This window comes from Xenopus laevis, chromosome 8L (genome assembly GCF_017654675.1).
Source record: "Xenopus laevis strain J_2021 chromosome 8L, Xenopus_laevis_v10.1, whole genome shotgun sequence".
NCBI lineage: Eukaryota > Metazoa > Chordata > Amphibia > Anura > Pipidae > Xenopus > Xenopus laevis.
In genome coordinates, this window is record NC_054385.1 from 17839968 (window position 1) to 17861199 (window position 21232).

General features: G+C 40.3%; 1 protein-coding gene across 11 annotated transcripts in view; it reads right to left on the reverse strand.

Moving 5' to 3' along the window:
* Window positions 1-1731: 1731 nt before the first annotated feature.
* Window positions 1732-21232, reverse strand: part of nr6a1.L (nuclear receptor subfamily 6 group A member 1 L homeolog) — a 169325-nt gene continuing 149824 nt past the window's right edge. For all 11 annotated transcript variants that reach the window (XM_018229561.2, XM_041572498.1, XM_041572499.1 and 8 more), the window contains 7 exons: window positions 15628-15683; window positions 14539-14696; window positions 13421-13648; window positions 12787-13041; window positions 6654-6775; window positions 4743-4895; window positions 1732-2743 (listed from right to left, as the gene is read on the reverse strand). In XM_018229561.2, coding sequence (XP_018085050.1) covers window positions 2655-2743; window positions 4743-4895; window positions 6654-6775; window positions 12787-13041; window positions 13421-13648; window positions 14539-14696; window positions 15628-15683 — 1061 coding nt within the window. In that variant the 3' untranslated portion in view covers window positions 1732-2654. The remainder of the gene's footprint in view (window positions 2744-4742; window positions 4896-6653; window positions 6776-12786; window positions 13042-13420; window positions 13649-14538; window positions 14697-15627; window positions 15684-21232) is intronic.

The window sequence follows — 21232 nt, forward strand, 5'->3', positions numbered from 1 at the left end:
GCTGTATGCCGTGCAGCATATTTGCATCGGCAGGACAAATATTCGACCTGATATGTGCCCATAATCCACGGGTATTAGTACGAGGTTTCTGCTGCTTTGCACATCAGGGCAGGTTTCATGTCTACTGCTAAGCCTACTCCACCAACAGATGAGTGATAGCAGAATCAGCTTAGGGAAATATATTGTGTTTGGCTTTGTGATGCTCCATAACTACACTGCTTCTATACAGCGCTTATAAAATATGGATTTGGCTGAAACTTCTGTTAATATAAAGATATGTATATTTGTTTTTAATATCACATTTTATCTTTCACGCAACCGAATACAAAGTTGTTAGTGCTCCTGTAAGACTGCGACAAACCCCCAGCCTAGAGGATAACTGGACCCTCACCATAAGTTAACAGGTGTTAATTAACAACTATGAAGCTAAATAATTACATGTATGGGGCTGTCCGGATAACAGATCTTTCCGTAATTTGGATCTTCATATCTTAAGTCTATTAGAAAATCATGTAAACATTTGGGGGCACATTTACTTAGCTCGAGTGAAGGATTCGAAGTAAAAAAACGTAGAATTTCGAAGTTTTCTTTTGGGTACTTCGACCATCGAATAGGCTTCTTCGAAAGTTTAAAAAAAACTTTGACTACCTACTTCGGCACTTTAAACCTACCAAGCATCAATGTTAGCCTATGGGGACCTTCCCCATAGGTTTTCTAAGCTTTTTTTGATCTAAGGAAAATCCTTCGATCGATGGATTAAAATCCTTCGAATCGTTCGATTCGAAGGATATAATCGAACGATTTTTCCTTCGATCAAAGTATTTGCGGTAAATCCTTCGACTTCGATATTCGAAGTCGAAGGATTTTACTTCGATGGTCGAATATCGAGGGTTAATTAACCCTCGATATTCGACCCTTAGTAAATGTGCCCCTTGATAAACCCAATAGGCTGGTTTTGCTTCCAATAAGGATTAATTATATCTTAGTTGGGATCAAGTACAAGGTACTGTTTTATTATTACAGAGAAAAAGGAAATCATTTTTAAAAATGTGGATTATTTATTTATAATGGCGTCTATGAGAGACGGCCTTTCCGTAATTCGGAACTTTCTGGATAATGGGTTTCCGGATAATGGATCCCATACCTGTACTTGTCTCGAGGTCTAAGTGGATTAATAATTGATGGTATTTTAAGTTTAGCTTTACAGTTGTGCCCCAAAGCAGCTATTTCCTCTACAAATGATAAATAAATGTTTAGTTTCTGTGACAAAAGGCACTAGATGATATTATATTTTTATTTATATTGCTAACCATGATTTTAAGCAGTGATAAGGGTCTATATGTTATTGGATGTATCGCTAGCTCCAAAGCAAGTTTCCCTTTATGCCCAATTTGGGCACAAGCAACGCTGCAGCAATGTGTCTATTTAATACTTAGCCGGCAGCCTTTTTATTAAAATCCTTTCATCAAAATAAATTCATTTTTCAGCGGTTATACATGAGCCTGTGAAATTTCATCACTCTGCCCATTGTCAGAACCTGATTTTGAATGTCCATCTATAATAAGGTTATAGAGTAGCATCAAGGTTACAAGTCGTCCCTGACAGTGTACAGAATGATTCATTTGTTCCCTAACAAAGAGCTGTTGGTTTGTACTCTGCAAATATATAAATAATGGCTTGGACCAAGTACGGCTACTATCAACATTTGTCTCATTTCAGCATATTTTATAGATATTTTTTTTAAAAAAAATGTTGATTTCTATATTCGGAATTTGTCCGTTTATTATATTAATATTATTAATATTGATATTGTCTGTTCATCATGATCATTACAAATATATTAAGAACAATTTAAGAGGAAAATAAAGCAGCATTTAAAAACCGAGTCCAAATAAAACTTTGTTTTGGTGGGGATATGAAGTTGAATGTTAAAAATGCAGCTATTATAAAGAGTTTTAGACTCATGTTACAATTGTCTGTCGTTTGATATTTTTCCCAGCATTGTTACTAAAATAATTACTGTCCTTAATTCAGTATTAAAAAAAACACACACAAAAAACAAAAGCAGCAGCAGCAGCAAGACTAAGATGTTCCCATCCTAAAGCCAAACACAGTAGAGTCCCTATTCCCCTAGTTAAATCACTGCCAAATATCTGATCAAATAAAAAAAAAGAAAAATATCTTGTCTACAGTACAAAAAAACATTCTAACAAAACACAAAATTGAGGTAGTTTTTGCCCAACACTATCGAAATAACTCTTACCCTCCCTCCCGCACAAAAAATAAATCTAAATTCATTGAAAATGAAATTTGTTAAAAAAGGCAACACTGTAACATTTAACCCCTCCGATGCAGAAAAGTTCTCCACAAAAAGGTGTTTTAGGAAAAAAAAAAAAAAAAAAAGGTATGTATGTAAACAGCAATGAAATGCAAAAATCTGCATTTTTTTTTCATTTGTGCACCCGTGTTGAAGATAATACATTCAACTCTGTCAGGAAATAAATATATAAGAAAAGAGTTAAAAAAAATATTTTTTCTTATTTTTTTTTTGTTCCCATTTTTGGGCCGATACTGTCTTTATTTTTTTTCTTCCTCTCTTCTTCGGCCAATCCATGTAGCCTCAATGCAATTTCCACACCGATTTGGCATCTTGCTCACTCCTTGGTTACACTAGTTTTGCACGAGTGAAGAAAGGCTTTGAATAGCAGTGGAAGTTGTTCAAGAGGCACATTCACCAGTTTTCCTGCAGAAAAGAAGAGTTTGATGTCTCAGTCAGCCTCAGTGTAACTATCTCATGAATGATTTTGTCCTAAGTTTGCTGCTCAAGTCTTCATCTTGGAGGAGTATGATATAAGCCTCTGGTCTGATCCAGATATGGACATCTCTGACACCTCAGTGTTGGACTGGAATGCCACTGGCCCACCAGAAAACCTTATTTAGACCATAGGTGCACTCTCCAAACTACTTATACTTTCCACTCAATCCTCTTTATTCTGTCTCATTGCTTTAGATACAATAATCTATCCTTTATCTATTTCTCATCTTTGTTCCAATACAGAAAAAGGCAATGACCATAAAATGGTTAGGAGCAGGAGGGCCCAGTGACACCTGAGCCCACAAGGAGTCTTCTGGTATCCTGGGTGGCCAGTCTGACTATTAAACAGTGGAAACTGAATAAGTTACTGGTTGTTTCACTTTTTAATCCTTTTGCATTACTATTGGTTCCATGTGCTGGAAGATTCATAGTTCAAAGCCTGGGTGTCCGTCATAAAAGAAACAGAGCTGGCCCACGGAATTGCTCTTCCAAGGGGTGATCTTGTGTATTAATTGTGTCAAATCCCCCGAAAAGTTGTGTGCAGCCTGTTTGACACAATAAACACATAGAGGATCACCCCATGGAAGAGCAATTCCGTGTGCAGTTTCTGTTCCTTTTATGACTATTAAGGGTAAGGGCACACCTGGCGATTCGGGGAGATTTAGTCGCCTGGCGACCAATCTCCCGAACGCCTTCCCCCTGTCTTCCGCCGACTATAATAAAAAAAACACCTGTGGCATCACACACGCCGCCAGCGCCGGATTTGTTTGCCGGCCGCCCCTAGGCCGCGAGGTCCGACCAGGCGGGCGCGCGGTCCAATCGCCCGCCTACACTTCCCAGCGTGCCGGCGAAAGAGCGCCGGTGCAGCTGGTGTAATTGAATAGGGACGCACACATCCCCATAATGCGGCTGGGCGGCATGCTGCCCCTATTTTCTGCCGCCCTAGGCCCGGGCCTATGTGGCCTCGCCACAAATCCGGGCCTGCACGCCGCGATTCGTATTCTGAAGTCACCCGAAGTTTCCTCGTGAGACAACTTTGGCCGACTTCGGAAAACGAAGCGTTGCATGTGCCATGCCGCAGGCGACTTTTCATTATAGACGGTGTAAGACAGAGGGAAGGCGTTTGGGGAGATTGATCGCCACAAAGACGAGGTGATTAGTAGCCAGGCGACTAAATTTCCCCGAATTGCCCAGTGTGCCCTTACCCTAAGGGCAGTGACACACCAGGAGATTAATAGCTAGTGATAAAACTCTGCTTCTGCGGGTGACTAATCTACTGTAATCTCCAGTAAAAGATATCCCAATAATGTTAATCGCTGGTGGTAAAACCCATGTGTAGCTCCAGTCTCCCAAAATCGCTTGAAGTTTCCTCTTGTAGCAACTTCAAGTGGTTTTGGGAGACTGAAGTGACACATGGGTTTTACCACCAGCGATTCCCATTATTGTCTATGGGAAAGCTTTTACTTGAGAGTGCAGGAGATTAGTTGCCCAGAGAAGCAGCGATTTATCGCTAGCGATTATTCTCCTGGTGTGCCATTGCCCTAAGGGAGGTTGGGTGTGCATGTGAGTTTTCTAATCATATATAATCAATATAATGACAATTTGGGTTGGCAATATAGTATCTCTAGCATTCCAACAGTTTACATTCACTTCCAGGTTACAGATAATCAAGTAATTAAACAAAAGAAATATTGATTGTACATGGTACTAAAAGATATTTAGGTGAATGACCCATGTAAATCACTGGAATCTGGTTTGATTCCTATACCTGAACCGTAGGCATGTCAGTTTTATACCCGGTATCTCTTTGTAGCATGGGAAATAGGCCAGCAACTCTATATCAAATATCCTTTGTTATAGTCCTGTGTAAGATCTGTTGTGCTACAGAATTATTATAACACTGTGAGCAATCTATATGGGCACTTACCAGCAATGTAGCGAACCTCAGGTAAGCACATCATAAGGTCTGGGAATCTGTTTGGCTGGTGTGGGTACCTGTACTCTGTGAAGTCTTGGCACACATACCAGTATCGCTTGTTCAGTTGTTCCACCTGGGAGACACTGCTTACTCCCTGGATATCTGGTGAATAAAAAGCAAAAAACATTTTGTAACTTCATATAAGCCATGGGGCTGACGTGACAGAAAGCTGAATCATGCTAGACTGTATTGGATACCTCAATTTGGCTAGTGGTGCACTGGTCCTGAACCCCCGAATCCTTCTCGAAAGATTGGGCCGAATACCAAACTGAATTCTAATTTGCATATGCAAATTAGATGTGAGAAGGGGAAACATTTTTTACTTCCTTGTTTTGTGACAAAAAGTCACACGATTTCCCTCTCTGCACCTAATTTGTATATGCAAATTAGAATTCGGATTCAGTTCGGCGGGGCAGAAAGAATCCTGCTGAAAAAGGCTGAATATTGACCCCAATCGGATTGATTCGGTGCATCCCTGGATGGATGAATTAGTCTGGGTTTCTGCCTATACTCTTAAAATATACAGTACATGCAGAGTTAATTGGATCCTGCTTTATAATAAATATGATGTTTGGTATTGCACTCTCTAATTCAATGATTAGACTTACTCAACCTCAAATATTGAGGTGGTGCAAGAGATAAAAGATATGCAAGGCTTTAAAGATTATCAAAAAAAGTATCTCCAAATTTGCACTCGGTATTGAGTCTATAATTATTTGAAAATTAATTTAATTGTTCTCTAGGCACCTGATTCAAAGTTCAAACCACATACAGATTTGCAATTTGATCATCTTTAATTCACACATATGAAAGAGCAAAAAATTCAAAAACTTCAAAATTCATGAAAACATATAACTATTAAATTTAAAATTTGATCAGTATTGACAAAGTGCATTAGTTTATATTAAGACAGTTAACTAGTATTATTAGTGAAATATAATCAAATGAAATTCATGGATAGTAAATCAGTAGTTTGGACATGTTAATTACTTGATTGAGATAATTAGTAAGTGTCCCAAAAAAACAAAAATGGGACGAACGGAATTCTAATTTGCATATGCAAATTAGATGTGAGAAGGGGAAACATTTTTTACTTCCTTGTTTTGTGACAAAAAGTCACACGATTTCCCTCTCTGCGCCTAATTTGTATATGCAAATTAGAATTCGGATTCAGTTCGGCGGGGCAGAAAGAATCCTGCTGAAAAAGGCTAAATACTGACCCCAATCGGATTGATTCGGTGCATCCCTGGATGGATGAATTAGTGTGGGTTTCTGCCTATACTCTTAAAATATACAGTACATGCAGAGTTAATTGGATCCTGCCCAAAGTGTAGGTGAATGTGATAGAGACTTTAGATTGTAAGCTCCACTGGGACAAGGACTGATGTACAGTAAAGATGTCTGTGAAGCACAGCAGAATATGTTGGCGATATATATAAATAACGAAGAATAAATATCGAAATGAAGGCAACTGTATATTAAATAACGACTGGGGTTTTTAATTTGAAGGAATTAAAAGAAATGGTAGAAGCAAGATCACAGATCAGACTCTGCATGGCCAGTGATTCTATTTTGCTTTGCCAACATCCCCAGATAAGGTGGGAGCAGCTGGCGATCAGTCACAAATCTTATCTGGATGGGAATAATGTGTCACTGGAGCTCAAACCTGCTGCATATGTTTAAATGACGCGTGTTCTGGCCTTGGTGCCTGAATTTACTAACCCATTAAAATGTGATTAATATGAGGAAGTTCTCTGGCTGCACTTGATGGTATCGAGCCTTTTCTATCTCTGCTAAAAACAAAAGGGCTGACCATTTAAGATACTGCGGCTGTGGGGTGAGGGACTGGGACCTGCTTACCTTGATTTAGGAAGTTGATGGCTTTCATGCAGACGTACTCTTCGTTACTAACTTTGAGTTGACTGAACTTGCGGAACAAATAGATAAGGCGCTCCATCACTTCCATACCATCCTCACTAAACCTGTAGAAAGAAAGAATGCATGTGTACTTAAGTATTTTCCCCAGTTTCTCCAATATACACAAACCAAACAATGAACCTCTGCAACTAATAAATTGCTTTGTTTTTTATGCTAGCCCCACAAGTATTGTAATGCTCTGATTGCCTCGACTTCCCCTGCTGCAAATCATGGGTGTACCACGGTTTTGTGCATGTTGTGTCCTCTCTCCCTCACCCTGTAAGTACAATGGGTGCCAGTCGATGTTGGCAGGTTTAAAAATTTCAGCACCCAACGAGCATCAGGAACCTTTATATATAAAATATAAACTTTGATAGTTAAAGGGGAAACAGATCAGGACTGGGATTCAAAATAGGCCCTGACATTTGTAGTACACAGAGGCCCCAAGGACTGTTTAGGGAATCTTACAGCAACCCCAATGGCATTTGCCAGAATTCGCATATTGCCAGTCCGGCCTGAAGGGAAACTAAGCTGTATTTTTATAACTGAACATCCCTTACTCTGGTGAACAATGAGGATGAATAGTCAGTAGGGGGAGATGGTTTTATTAGGGGTGCTGTATGGTTCATTGTAAATCGGATAATTTTGCATAACTTTTTATAACACGGTACATTGCCTAGTTTAAGCCAGGGTTAAAAGAAAAGGCTGGTTAAAGGACCAGTGCTGGTTAAAGGACCAGTAACACCAATTTTTTTTAATACTTATTTCCCCCCCCCCCCCAAAATAGCTATAAAGATAATGCTACCATTATAAAGATAATGGTATGGCTTACTTCCCCTTGGTTTTTTTCAAATCTTCAGCTTGAATTTAACATGCAAAGTGCCCTATAGGAGAAAGGTGACGGCAGCTTGAATTCCAATGTGCGTTGAACCTAAGCTTTTTTTCAGTGTTTGCAGCTTAAATTTATGTTTCTATTCCTTCAAGCAGCTTTGGGGGTAATGATGTGAGCATATATTTAAGCTACAGACGCTGAAAAAAAAAAAGCTTAGGTGCTTTAGGTTATTGATACGAAGCGGACTTCCGGTTCAAGGCACAGAGGCATTCAAGCTGCCATCGTGTTTTCGACTTTCTCCTATGGGGAGCTTTGAAAATCAATTCAAGCTGAAGATTTGAATAAATCAAAGGGGAAGTAAGAATTTACCTATTATTATAGCTGTTTTGGGGGGAATTAAGCATTAAAAATGTGATGTTATTGTTCCTTTAAGAGAGTGGGGAAAGTAGGGAGAGGCACCTGAGGTGGCCAAGTGAGACTAAATTGGGATGCCTCCTGCACAGAGAACAGAGTAAGTTACTGGGAGCCCAACAGTGTGGCACTGACAGGTATTTGTATATTATCCTACTAATTAGATGGACTGCAATGGTTTACCTTGAACTTCTCACCCAAAGGAACTAAAGTCAATTTTGTTACACGGAATATCAGGCACGGCTAACCCTTCCGATAACAATGCAGGTACAGTTTTAACTTGAGCTCCACAGTCAAAAATATTAGCTTGAAGAGGAGGTTTAATTATGAACCATGATACCTGCTAATTTGCAGCACCTTGAAAATGACCTCAAGTTAGTCAATGAATCTAAAGAGAGTATCTGTAAAAAGATAAGGTTCACGTGGTTGAGAGGAGCTATAGGGCTCTTGTACCAAGCTGGCTCGGACTGGCAATCTGTGGACTGCTGTAAGTTGCCATCATTTATTAGGCTGGTGGGGGATGTTTGGGCCTTTGTGTACTTGAAATGCCAGGGCCTAATTTGAATCTCAGTCATGTCCTGTTTCCCTTTAGCTTTATCAAAGTTTATATTTTATATAAAGATTCCTGATGCTCCATGCAGTGATCAACATGGTACATGCCTGATACCAAGGCATTCGCAATTGTAGTCACACTAAAATGGGTCCAAGTTTTTCACTTATTGGCTTTGGGGTACTTTTGTCAAACACAGTCCTTGCACTTCTGTATAATTGGTCTGAGCACCTGTCCTGCCCCCTATGTTAGGGTAGGACTACACAAGCATTTTCTATGCGTTCCGATGCGCAAAAACGCATGCGACGGAAATAAGGTAAGTGAATGCATTGTCGGATGGTGTTGCGTCGGATCAACACTGTGACAACATCCGACAATGCATTCGCTTACCTTTTTTACGTTGCATGCGATTTGACGCATGCGTTTTTGCGTATCGCGTCGGATCGCACAGAAAACGCTTGTGTAGTCCTTAAATCTAGTACATTGAGCTATAGACGCTGGGGAACACTGGAGCTGCCGTTAGGATTCACTCAGCATGCAGCATGAACAGGCAGTGTCGGACTGGGGGTCCTGGGCCCACTGGGACTGTTACCTCGGGGGCCCCCACTGGGACTCAAGGGCCCACCCAAAGACCTTAGACCAGGGGCCCACTCTCAGTACTATTATTCTTTCTCTCCTCACTCAACCTCTATTCTCCTAGTCTCTTTTCTTTACATATTATAATCTATTAATCCATCTATTTAGCCTCTTTGTTCTCACAGAAATTGGTAATGGCCATGAGATAGGCCAAATGTTTAGAAGCAGGAGGGCCACTGACACCTTGGCCAACCGGGAGTTTTCCTGGTATCCCGATGGGCCAGTCCAACACTGTGAATAGGAACAAAAGACTTGCATCCGCAGAGCACTGCAGTTGAGGTCATAATTACTTATAATGTATGTAAGAAGCAGCTATGAGAGAAAGGTATAGTGACCCTTTCCAGTTTGGCATTCCTAATTTTCTAATGCTGCATGTGCCCTTATTATACATAGCTTGCATTAAAGCTCTGTTTTAAAAAGTGGAGCCTTGTGGGAATGCAGGTTTTTTTTTTTAAATACAGTGAAGGCAACTTGGCATGAAGCACATTAATATAGGGTGTGATGAAATGCCTTTGAAGAGATGGATGTTGTTTAGCCAGATACCGCAGGTGCAGTGAATTCAGGGAGCACCCATGTCCCACGCTGGGCTGCTCTAAGTGACCTTTATCCCACAGTACTGGCTGAATTCTAATAAAAATAAGCACCCTCGGCTGCCTCCCCTTTGCACACAAAGCCGTTTAAACATCAATATGTAAAGCAACTGCCTAATTACACACATTTAATGGTATCTGTCCGTTCCTTTCTATTCTCTGCCCTGGCGGTTCCGACTTTTTAAAACAGTGCTATGCTGTTTCAAGGCAGAACCAGCTATGCATAAAGGGACAGAAGAATAAACTGCTTTTGGTAGCAATTCAATTTACACATAATAAAAAAAAAATTCAATGAATGTATATTGGAGAGTTGCTGACGAGGATAATATGTTTTTGTTTTGTATAAGTATATTTAAAGAAAATCTCCTCCCAATAATAAGATTTGCAAATGTCAGTCCCCAGTGGCGTAACCATCATAACACCCCACGAAGGACGTGCAAATGGGAGAGAGAGCTGCCATCTGGATTTAGCCAGAAAATCTGAATTTTTCTGGGTTTTCGGGCAAAAACTTAAAAAATTCAAGCAATTCAGGGAAAAAGCCTGGAAAATTTGAGCAATTCAGGAAAAAGTCTGCAAAAGTAGAGAGTTTTTCCGCAATCCAATCAAATCAAGTTTTTTTTATTTATAAATAAGCTAAAATCGGGCAAGTTTGGTCGTTGTTGTTTTTTTTTAAATAAAATACAGGTATGGGACCAAAATGCTCGGGACCTGGGATTTTCTGGATAACAGATCCTTCTGTAATTTGGAACTTCATACCTTAAATCTACTATAGAATCCTGTAAACATTTTTTTTTTTTTGGTTTTGCTTCCAATTAGGATTAACTATATCTATACAAGGTACTGTTTTATTGTTACAGAGAAAAAGGAAATTATTTTTAAAAATTATAATGGAGTCTATGGGAGACGGCCATCATTTATATAATGGGTTTCTGGATAACAGATCCCATACGTGTATGAGATAAATACGTATTTTAGTTAATAAAAATGTTTGTACTGGTTTCATCAAACACAAGTTTCCTATACAATGCTGCCACACACTGACAGAACCAGGCTCAATAACTCCTTAGCCAGAATATATATCAGAAGATTCCCCAGCAACACCTCTGAATTCCATTCTAATTACTGATATTTTTTTTTCTATCTATCCCATTCTGCCCCCTGCATTGATCTTAGTATGTATTCATTTTCCAAATCCATTAAAAAGTGGAACAAAAGAATAGGAACTGTTGTATAATGGATTTTCTGCTGTAAAACATAATCTCTCAAATAGCGCAGTGTGCTAGGTCTCACGACTGCCAGTGCAAGGCTTCTGCACATTGTGACTGTGGTAAATCGTGTTTGAGGTGTAGGGGGGAGTAAAGGAGCCATGTTTCTACAAGCCCTAAATAATGTGTGGCAGTGCAAGCTTGTTAGTAGCGGATCTGAGCGTGCCAGTGGCTGGTGCAGATGTGCATGAGCACACTGCCGGCTCTAAATCAAGCTGCAGACCAGAGTAAGATAAGGACCTGATTACAAGACACACACCATTAATCAGTTTCCATATTACAGACCTGAGCAGCAGATAAGGGGGGACAGAGGCCCCAGCCAGGATGGCTGTTCTAACAAAGCCCCTTGGCTCACGTCTGCTAATTAACGGCTGAGTGGTCAGAGATCAGACTTGCAAACTCATTTCACATTAAAGCAAATGCTGAACTTTGGGGCATATGGTGGAGGTAATGGGAAGGGCAACATGGTGCGGCTGTTGCCCTTTATTCTTTGGTTTAACCCTTAAACAGCTGAAATGATGTCAAACAAGAAAACATTAGCCTTTCATGCTAACTACTACTGCCTGATGACTCAGGATTCAGTTAACATTAGGGCAGGGGCACATGGGCAGATTCGGGGCCTGGCGACTAATCGCCTCTTCTGCGTGGCAACAATCTCCCTGAACTGCCTTCCCCCTACAAAAATGAAAAATAGCCTGCGCCAATGCACTCGTGGTGATCCGATTTCCAAAGTCGCCGGAAGTTTCCTCGTGAGGGCGACATCGGAAATCGAAGCCCCGCGAGTGCCATTGCGCTGGCGTTTTATCGTTATAGCAGGCAGGGGGAAGGCTGTTTGGGGAGATGGTTCCATAACCTGCCACCGATTTACTGTGCTAGTTTTGTATGGGTATGGTGGTATTCACGACTTTACCCAATGTCCCTCCATATAGAGAATAAATGCTATCTTGTAATAAGGAGGGCAATATTCTCTAAGTCTGCTAATTTATGCTGTCATATTAATTTTTCTTGTTTATGTAAAATCAAATAAAATATATTTACACATAAGGAGGGCAATATCAAAGTGACTTAGCTCAGGAAAAACATTGGAACTAGCCCCTATTTACTTGACATGTAACAGCCTGGACCCGCAGTGCACTCGCAGACAATAGCTTGACACACTGCATGGGTCCAGGTGATCCAGGTCAAATAAATGAAGGGGTGATTCTGAGCATTTTGTCCAGCTATATCACTAGGGTTGCCACCTGGCCAGTATTTTACTGGCCTGGCTGGTAAAAATGATGGTTGATCCCAATGTTATTAATAGAGAAAAAAGATAAATATATAGGAAGGCCGGTATTTTTTTCCAGAAAAGGTGGCAACCCTATATATCACCCAGTCTGATGTTGCCCTTAGAAAGTCCTGGGTAATGCTCAGTTTGCTTCCTCCCTTTTCCCATCCCTGCTGTAATCTGAGCCCAGAGCTATGAGTGAGCAGGGAGAGACTCAGTCAGGAAGTGATGTCACACATCATAAAATGGCAGCTGCTATCCTAAACAAACAGCAAGCTTCTAGAGCTGTTTACTCAGGTATGGTAAAGCATTCTGCAGAATAAATACAGTGTTATAGCTTGCACTATTGTGGCTAATCTATTGGCAATAAACTGCTTCTGTATCTTTCCTTCTCCTTTAAAATAGATACAAATCTGCTTCAGTTACATTCTAAGCAATGGTATCTACTAATGTGGAATAGAGAGAGGAGTGCATCTGAGTATTATTTGTGACTATCCTCCAGCAAAACTTAGGCCTCACACTGACCTGTGCAACTCGTCCTCAGAAGGAGAGTACTTAGAAGTGACGTCAGCCAAGTCTCCAAAGATCTGCTTACTGTAGGTGGTAAGTGATGAGAGCAATATCAGCTCCTGCCACGTTGTGCTAAGCAGACATGTGTAGTCCTTGATGGACAAATCACAGAAAAATGGCAGCTTCTTTACCCAAGTGATCTGCCGGAACAGCAGCTCATCTGCCAGCCGGCACAACAAAGCAAACAGCTCCGACTGGGTCACTTTGTACCTGCGGGGGAAACAATGATACCTTAAATTATGGACCAATATGTAGGACTAAAACAAATATAAGGAACCCCAATAGAAATCATATTTAATTTTTTGCATTACCAGTAGATTCACTGGTGACCTGGGAAAAGCAGGCTCTTTGCGGAGCACTTCATGCAAACCAAAAATGTATCTTTTCTGAAGGGGTTATGACCAATTCTAATCTGTATTAAGATAGTGCTAGTCAGTCTGTACAAAATTTATACCTGAAATCCAATGTTGCAATTAGCCTACAGATGCCCGCATCATTTCAAGGGTACAATTTACCATATGCACATAGCATTCCTTCGCTGCATATCTGCTATTATATATGGGAGAGCTAATATACAAGGTGCACTTACCCATCCTCTATAAGCATAGGAGTATTGAGAGGTTCTATGTCCTCAGCCGTCAGCAGCTGGTTAATGAGGGTGTGTGATTGTGGGTCAAGACTTCGTGACTGGGCTGGAATTAGTGTGGGGTGAGCCGAGTAGCTAAAGAGATGAGGTAGGTATTGATAGTGCGTTGGACCCGGCGTCCCCAAATATTGGTCCCGTAGTGAACTGAACCCATTGAGTTCCATTGACCTACTGCATGAAGAGACAGAGAGTTAGTCTATTAACAGAGAAGACTAGAAGCCAATTAATGTGCTCTTCGAGGGCAATGGGGCACAGTATTACAGTGTTAGCGCCCAATGGTGATTTACAAGTTGACAAAACGTCAGGCCATGTCTGACCATAATGCACCCTCTGCTAACCCAGCGAGCCACCATTACTTATACACCTGCGCCTAGCAGGGCAGGCATTAGTATAAATAAGAGATGGAATATGGGTGGACTAACCTTACAGAGTGGGGGGCAGTGGGCAAAGCCACTCCTGCTACTTATGACCCACCCTTAAGACAAGAACTTCAGTTGATGCCCTTCCCCATGCCTGCTCACTCCCCTGCTTCACAGTGCCCAGCCATTGCACCCTAATCACTTGCCTCTCCTGCCTACCCCTAGTTCTGACCCTGAAGTAATTCCTCCAAGCAACTGATGGAATACTATAAAACTGTACTTCTCTGTTCCATATACTGGCTGCTCCGTAATTTCTTAGGGTTCTACACAGCCCTGTTTTGCCATCTCCTAACTCAGGGGTCCCCAACCTTTTTTACCCGTGAGCCACATTCAAAAATAAAAAGAGTTGGAGAGCAACACAGGCAAGCAAAAAATTCCTGGCTTGCTGTGATTGGCTATTTGGTGGACCCTATGTGGACTGGCAGACTACAGAAGGCTCTTTAATGCAGTACACCTGGAATTCCAAACTAGGCACTTGCTTTGAGGACACTGAGAGCAACATCCAAGGTGTTGAAGAGCAACATGTTGCTTGCAAGCTACTGGTTGGGGGATCACTGCCCTAACTGCTTGATTGAAGGTTTTAAAGTGAGGCATAGCTGCCCAACTATTTTCTTTGACTTGCAGGGAAATTATTATTCTTACCTGGAGGAAGGGGTAGACACAGGGGAAGGCTGATTGCTTTCTGAGACTCCATTCCCAGGAGAGCTGTGGTCACTGTCACCATTATTACTCCATGATGTATTGGCCTCCTCTTCAAACTCCTGTCCAGACATTATCCGCTCAATCTCTTCATCTGAGATCTGCAAGAAAAAAACCAGAGGTATTACATTCCATCCAGTATAGTTGGAGTCCACGTATGCTACAGTTCTGCAATGCCCGGAGCAGGAAGAATCTCTAAATCTTAAAGGGGTTGTTCACCTTTCAACACTTTTTTTGTTTCAGTAGTTAACCAGAAATAAAGACTTTTTACAATTAGTTTCTATTTCCCGTTTGTGATCATTATATTATATATTATAACCATGAAAAGCAACTGGAAAAAAAAAGTATTTTATTATGGTGAACAATCTCAAAGCAACCAAACTGAAAAAAGTATTTGGAAAGTGAACAACCCCTTTAAATTAACCAAGCTAGTGTCATATTATTCTAATACAGGTGTGGGATCAGTTATCCAGAATGCTCGGGACCTGGGGTTGTCCGGATAACATATCTTTCCATAAATTGGATCTTCGTACCTCAAGTCTACTAGAAAATCATGTAAACATTAAATAAACCCAAATAGGTTAGTTTTATATTCAATAAGGATTAATTATATCTTAGTTTGGGTCAAGTACAAGGTACTGTTTTGTTATTAAAGAAAAAAAAATTGGATTATTTGGGTAAAATGGAGCCTATAGGAGAAGGCCTTTGAGTAATTCTGAGCTTTCTGGATCACAGGTTTCCGCATAACGGATCCCATACCTGTACAATAATACTGCATGGTGGAGCAGTGTTCTATTTAGACATTTCCACTAGGGGGCACTGAGGTACTGCCAATATCCAGTATTGCATTCAACCCTATACTTGGAAGTAAATGACTTCTGATTTAACTAATTCTTTTAATCGATGCAAGTCCCAGCACTCTTTGCCATATGCAAAATTCCCAGCTTCCATACAGTATGATATTTCTGCATATTGATTCATTATAACTACGCTGCCCTGTAGTAAGAGGAATCTTTCTATGTGTTTACTTACCTGTACAGGACCAATGCTCTTGTTCCTTCCTCCAGGCATTCCATCTTCACGAATTGCTGAAAAACAATATCCAATTATTTAGATAAAAGTAGAGTCCATAAATGCATTCACCTTTAATTGCAGAACATAATGGAAAAAGCAGGGAGAGGCAACCCGCCCTGGTAAAATGGACAGACAAAAAATAGGAATCTATTAAATCATCTGCTGAACTAGCAATTAGGCAGGTTATATAAAAACTTAAAAGGTTTAACTTGATGGACGTGTGTCTTTTTTTAACCTAACTTACTATGTTACTATGTGTGCACATTACTTGGTATACAGTGGTTTGGGTTTTTTTTTCTTGCTTATAAAATACCTGCTACTAGAAGGAATGTTATTTGTCCAACAGAGGGAGCTGTTGCTCCATCACACTGCTCTCGCATGCAGGATTGTATAATAAAGGAGAACTAAACCCAAAAAACTCAGACTAATCATCTGAGCACTTTTGCAATTTTACATTCACTAATTTTAGCAGTTACTAAGATATTAACTGTTTTAGGCAGATTGTAAAGAGCTCAACGGTTTTTGTTGACAGCCTAGAGTGCCACTGTAAGGGTACACCTGGAGATTCAGTGAGATTTAGTCGCCCGGCGAGACATTTTTTCATTGAAGCAGGCTGAAGACACGGGGAAGCAGTTCAGGGAGATTAGTCGCCCCAAAGAAGAGGCGGTTAGTCGCCGGGCGACTTATTCTCCCCAAATCTTCAGGTATGCCCTTACCCACAGGCTACACATTTATTGTTATGACTATGTGACTATGAGATTAGTCACCCCACGACTGATCACCTCTAGCACAGTTGACTAATCGCCTCTGAATGCTTTCCCACTGGTCATAATGTAAACCGCTTGTGGGAAAACATACTTCAGCTTTCCAAAGTCATGCAAATTTTCCTTGTGAGGCAAAGTTCACCTGCGCTAAAGGAGATTAATAGCAGGACGACTGATCTCCTTGTGTGTCGGGACCCTAAATGCTTTATGCACTTCCTGTAATTACTTAACACACCAGTTGCTGATTTAGTTGAGGCAAAAGTCTGTATCTAGAACTGCAAATATCACAAAAACCACTAAAAAGAAAAAATAAATGTAAATTTCAACCCACTAAAGCAAATGTGCAGTGTCCCTAGAATGAATGGTAGGTGAACTTTGTCTTTGCTCTGGCTTCACATCTGAAGCTGTATCAGCAATCAGGTTGGGTCTGCAAATACAGGCCTTTTATAGGTCCCAAACCTTTATACTTGGGGTCCCATGCTACGATGACCTGTGCTATTTACTTTTCATTGTCACTTTTTAATTAGTGTCACTATCCTTCCCAAACCATCCCCCTGTGCATAATAAACTCCTGTTGTCTACTATTAATATTTTTCTCCTTTTGCAACAAAATGTTTTTCTTTGTAATTTTAGATGCAACGCATGAGATGACCAGGAGGTGGAGCTCCCTTAGATCGAAATCTGTTAAATGCAATCCAGCCCATTGGGTCGATCAGTAGTTCCAAACCCGCGAAAGACATGATCTCGGCTTAGTACAGAACCAAGATTCTGAGAAGACTGGAAGCAGGTAAGTGCTGCAAAGGACTTTTTCCCCTTCAGCTCAAAATATATATAGAATATTGCTATTAAAAGTCACCCTGTTATAGTGCTCTGAGTGGGCAGCAAACTAACAGACCTACAAACAGGTCATGACTAGACTGAACAGCCTGACTGCTCTATATATCTATAGTAAGGATGAAAACATTGTCTCTTTCATGTAATCAAGAGAAAAGGCTTCTTTATGAAGTCAATGTATCTGGTGTCGAGCGTCATTGCTGCAGGAAATGAAACCTGAGCTCATCCCACCTTCTTTTCAATGGTCATGTTGGATTTGGAAGCAGGTCATGAGGCCTTCATAATGTGAATTATACCTGTGGGTCAGGTTTGGGTTTCCTCTGGTCAACAATGGCTATTTGGACCCACGCTGCAGATGTGATGACGTGCTGCATCTCAGCCTTACCACCTGGTGTTAGTTTTAAGAGAATGTAATCTCTTCATCAGTGATGCCACAATAGAGAGTAAAATGCTTGCACTGAATACAATAAACAGAATAGTAGCTCAGGTGTTTCTCATGACTACAGATCTCTCTCTTCCACAAAGAAAGAACAATGGGTTGTTTATGTTTGTTGTGGTTTATGTTAGTCTTTGTATGAATAATAACCAGATCAAAAGATACATTTTATATCTGTACAAAACTCTCAACAGCTGTGTTGTTCTGTATATACATTTACACAAACACTATGAATGCACTAAGATAGTTAATGATACACTAGATCAGGGATCCCCAATCTTTTGAACCTGTGAGCAAAATTCAGAAGTAAAAGGAGGTGGAGAGCAACACAAGTAGGAAAAATGTTCTTGGGGTGTCAAATAAGGGCTGTGATTGGCCATTTGGTATCCCCTGTGAGGATTGGCAACCTACATTGAGGCTTTGTTTGGCAGTACACCTGGATTTTATACAACCAAAACTTGTCTCCAAGCCTGGAATTCAAAAATAAGCACCTGCTTTAAAACCACTGGGAGCAACATCCAAGGGGTTGGAGAGCAACATGTTGGTCATGAGCTACTGGTTGGGGATCACTGCACTAGATTGAAAGCTCTTTGGAAAGGGAACCTCATTCCAAACTGCTAGCCTAAATATGGCAATCTTTCCATAGATCATGTTCGACAGCTTGGACTCTTGCAAACTTAGTGCCCAAACCTCTGGGCATGTAGGGTCAGTATGAGAGACACCATCATTTTGTCACAACTGAAGGCTATGCCCAGGCCAACCCCATCTAACCAAATGATTAATAAAGACAAATAGCATACAATAGTCCATACACAGATACACGGATTAGGCATAAACTGTTCCGGGTAGGAGAGATTCTCTCTGGATGATATTTAAAAGGGGATCTATCATGAAAATTAAAAATGAATATAAGCTTCATCTTGCTGAAATAATTTCTAAATATAATCAATTAAAAATTCTGTACCGTTTATGAAATAATCAAGTTATTCTTCTTTCTCCCCTTCTGAGCAACCTGTCTCTCTTCATTCTGTCTTCATGCAGTAGGTGGAGTCAGTTTTTGATTGACAGTTAGGGTCTAATACATACTTTGGGGGCATTGCACTCTTAAGGTGGCCATAGACGTAACAATTACGATCTTTCAATACAAGCTGAATCGTCAGATATACAGGTAGATATACGGGAAGAAACAATAGAATTCTACCTGTTTCTGACGATTCAGCACTAACAATGAGCGATGTTTGGGTCCCTTCAAAGGCACCCGATCAAAATTTTCCGTCCAGCCCGATCGACGAGCCGACCGATATCCAAGTCTTCTGCCGATATCGGTCGGCTCTTTTTCCACCATACACGCAACGAATATCGGACGAAAATTTGTTTTGTAAGATATTATCTCTGCGTCTATGGCCACCTTTAACCTAGGTGCTCACTCTTTAAAAATAACCGGCTTTGATGGAAATCCCGTTTTTCTGTGTGCAGGGTGTTTGCCAGAGTCTGCAATTTTGTTACCTATTGTTTGTGTTGGAGTTGGTTATTTCAGTTACGAAACTACTTATCGTCTGATATTCGGTGCGTATATGTTGAGCAACCGATCGTTCCACAATCCGTCGTACAATACATATCAATCATTACGTCGGTTGAAAAATTTTGGTCGGTTTCTCGCAATTGTCGACAGTATCTGAACGAGTTTAGTAAATGGTTATTCTGCTAAGAAAGGAATCCCCCCTAAAAGACGTATTAGACCTGCCTGTCAATCAAAATCTGACCCAGACCTCACCATGAAGAGTGACAGGTTGTGGAGAGTGAGATACTGAAGTCTAACTCGATTATTTCTTAAACAGTACAGAATTTTTAACTGACTGTATTTAGAAAGTGTCTTATTTCAGCAAGATTAAGTTTATATAAAATTTTAATTTTTGTGTTAAGCAATGTCCAACTGTTAAGCCTGCCAGTAACTGGGTTGGATAACATTAGGTTGCCCTGATATAGTTACCAACTTTTATAGTGAAAAGTCAATGCTGGGACTATGGCTCAAACACAGAAGATAATCTCATGCAGGTTAAACTTCTGGGTAAATTCTTGGAGACAGTATCTGTCTTTTTTTTATCTCATATGTTTCCCCACAGGTCCACGACTTATGCACACTTTAGGTGCGTCCATGTGCATGGCCATATTGCTCAGATCAGCCAACTATGTGTAACTTTAGGCTCAAGAGTGTAAACAACAGTATCTGCATCACTAAATGAGAAGAAACAACTAATCTCAGCAAAGAAGGGGGATCAGTGGACTATAAACTGGATCCTATTAATGATCACCAATCAGTAATCTTCCAATACTTACACAATACCTTAAATACGACCTTTAGGCAAATGTTTAGTCATTTATTTGCTGGGAAAACATTCAAAAGCAAGGACATGGGCATGGCTCAAAGCCTCCATTGGAAAAGAGGGATGTCTATTTATTGAATAACACATCCAGTTTTGAAATTATTTTCTCTTTGATATTTTAATGTCAAAAACACTGAAATGCTAAATGTTTTCATTTTTTGTCATGAATTCAATGCCTACATTTTATTATTTGCTAACTTTTGTAGCAATAACAGTCGTTTTGGGTGCATAAGTATCTGCTTTGTTTACTTTTTAGGGGTGATTTTTGCCCATTCTTCCGGGCAGATTTGCTCTGGGTTGTTCAGGTGACATTTGATACACAGGGGTTTTGATTTGCACATTGCAGGACATTCCAAATTTTGTTCTTGAGCCGCCCCAACATTGCTTCTAGTGTTCTAGGACCATTGTTCTTGTGGTGGCATTATACTACTACCATGATGTGCTTTCACATGGCCCCTTTTTAGTAATGGTTTCTTTTGTGCCACCTTCCCATACAGGCCATCCTTATGCGGAGCTCCTAATATGGTTGATCCATACCTACAGTAAAGTATGGTGATAGCTTAGGCTTTCACCAGCATGGGTATTTTGTGAAAATCAGACTAACCGGAACAACTTACCTGGAATAATGAGCTAAAATCACTGCTGAACAGTATTCAAGAAGCGTGCTGAATAACTTAAGTATGGGCGCTGAATTAAAATTCAAACAGCTAATTTTAGTTGTGCTATTTATAGATATAAATATACTTCTAAAGGAAATCAGCGTCACCATGCAAGATATTTTTAAACCTGCCCAATCAATGTTGACACATACATAACGTTCTGATGAACCAAGGTTTCTCCTCTATTTTTTTTTTAAAGCTTTTATTACGGTAAGACAAATCCAATTTGTTTTTATTCTTTGCAAGGAGCTGTCGTAACATAACCAAATGTTTTACGTTACACGTTCAAGGAGGGGAACATTGTATATTTAAATCTGTGAATATAAGGCAGGTACATTTACTGTGGGGTTAGCTAAACAATTACAGTTTATTTTACAGTATATTAAACTGACACAATAATTTAGCATTCAGCACATTTTCATGTATCACTCTGATGTACGTGTTAACCCTTCTAGTGCGCACCCGAACTACCACCTCCAGTCCGGC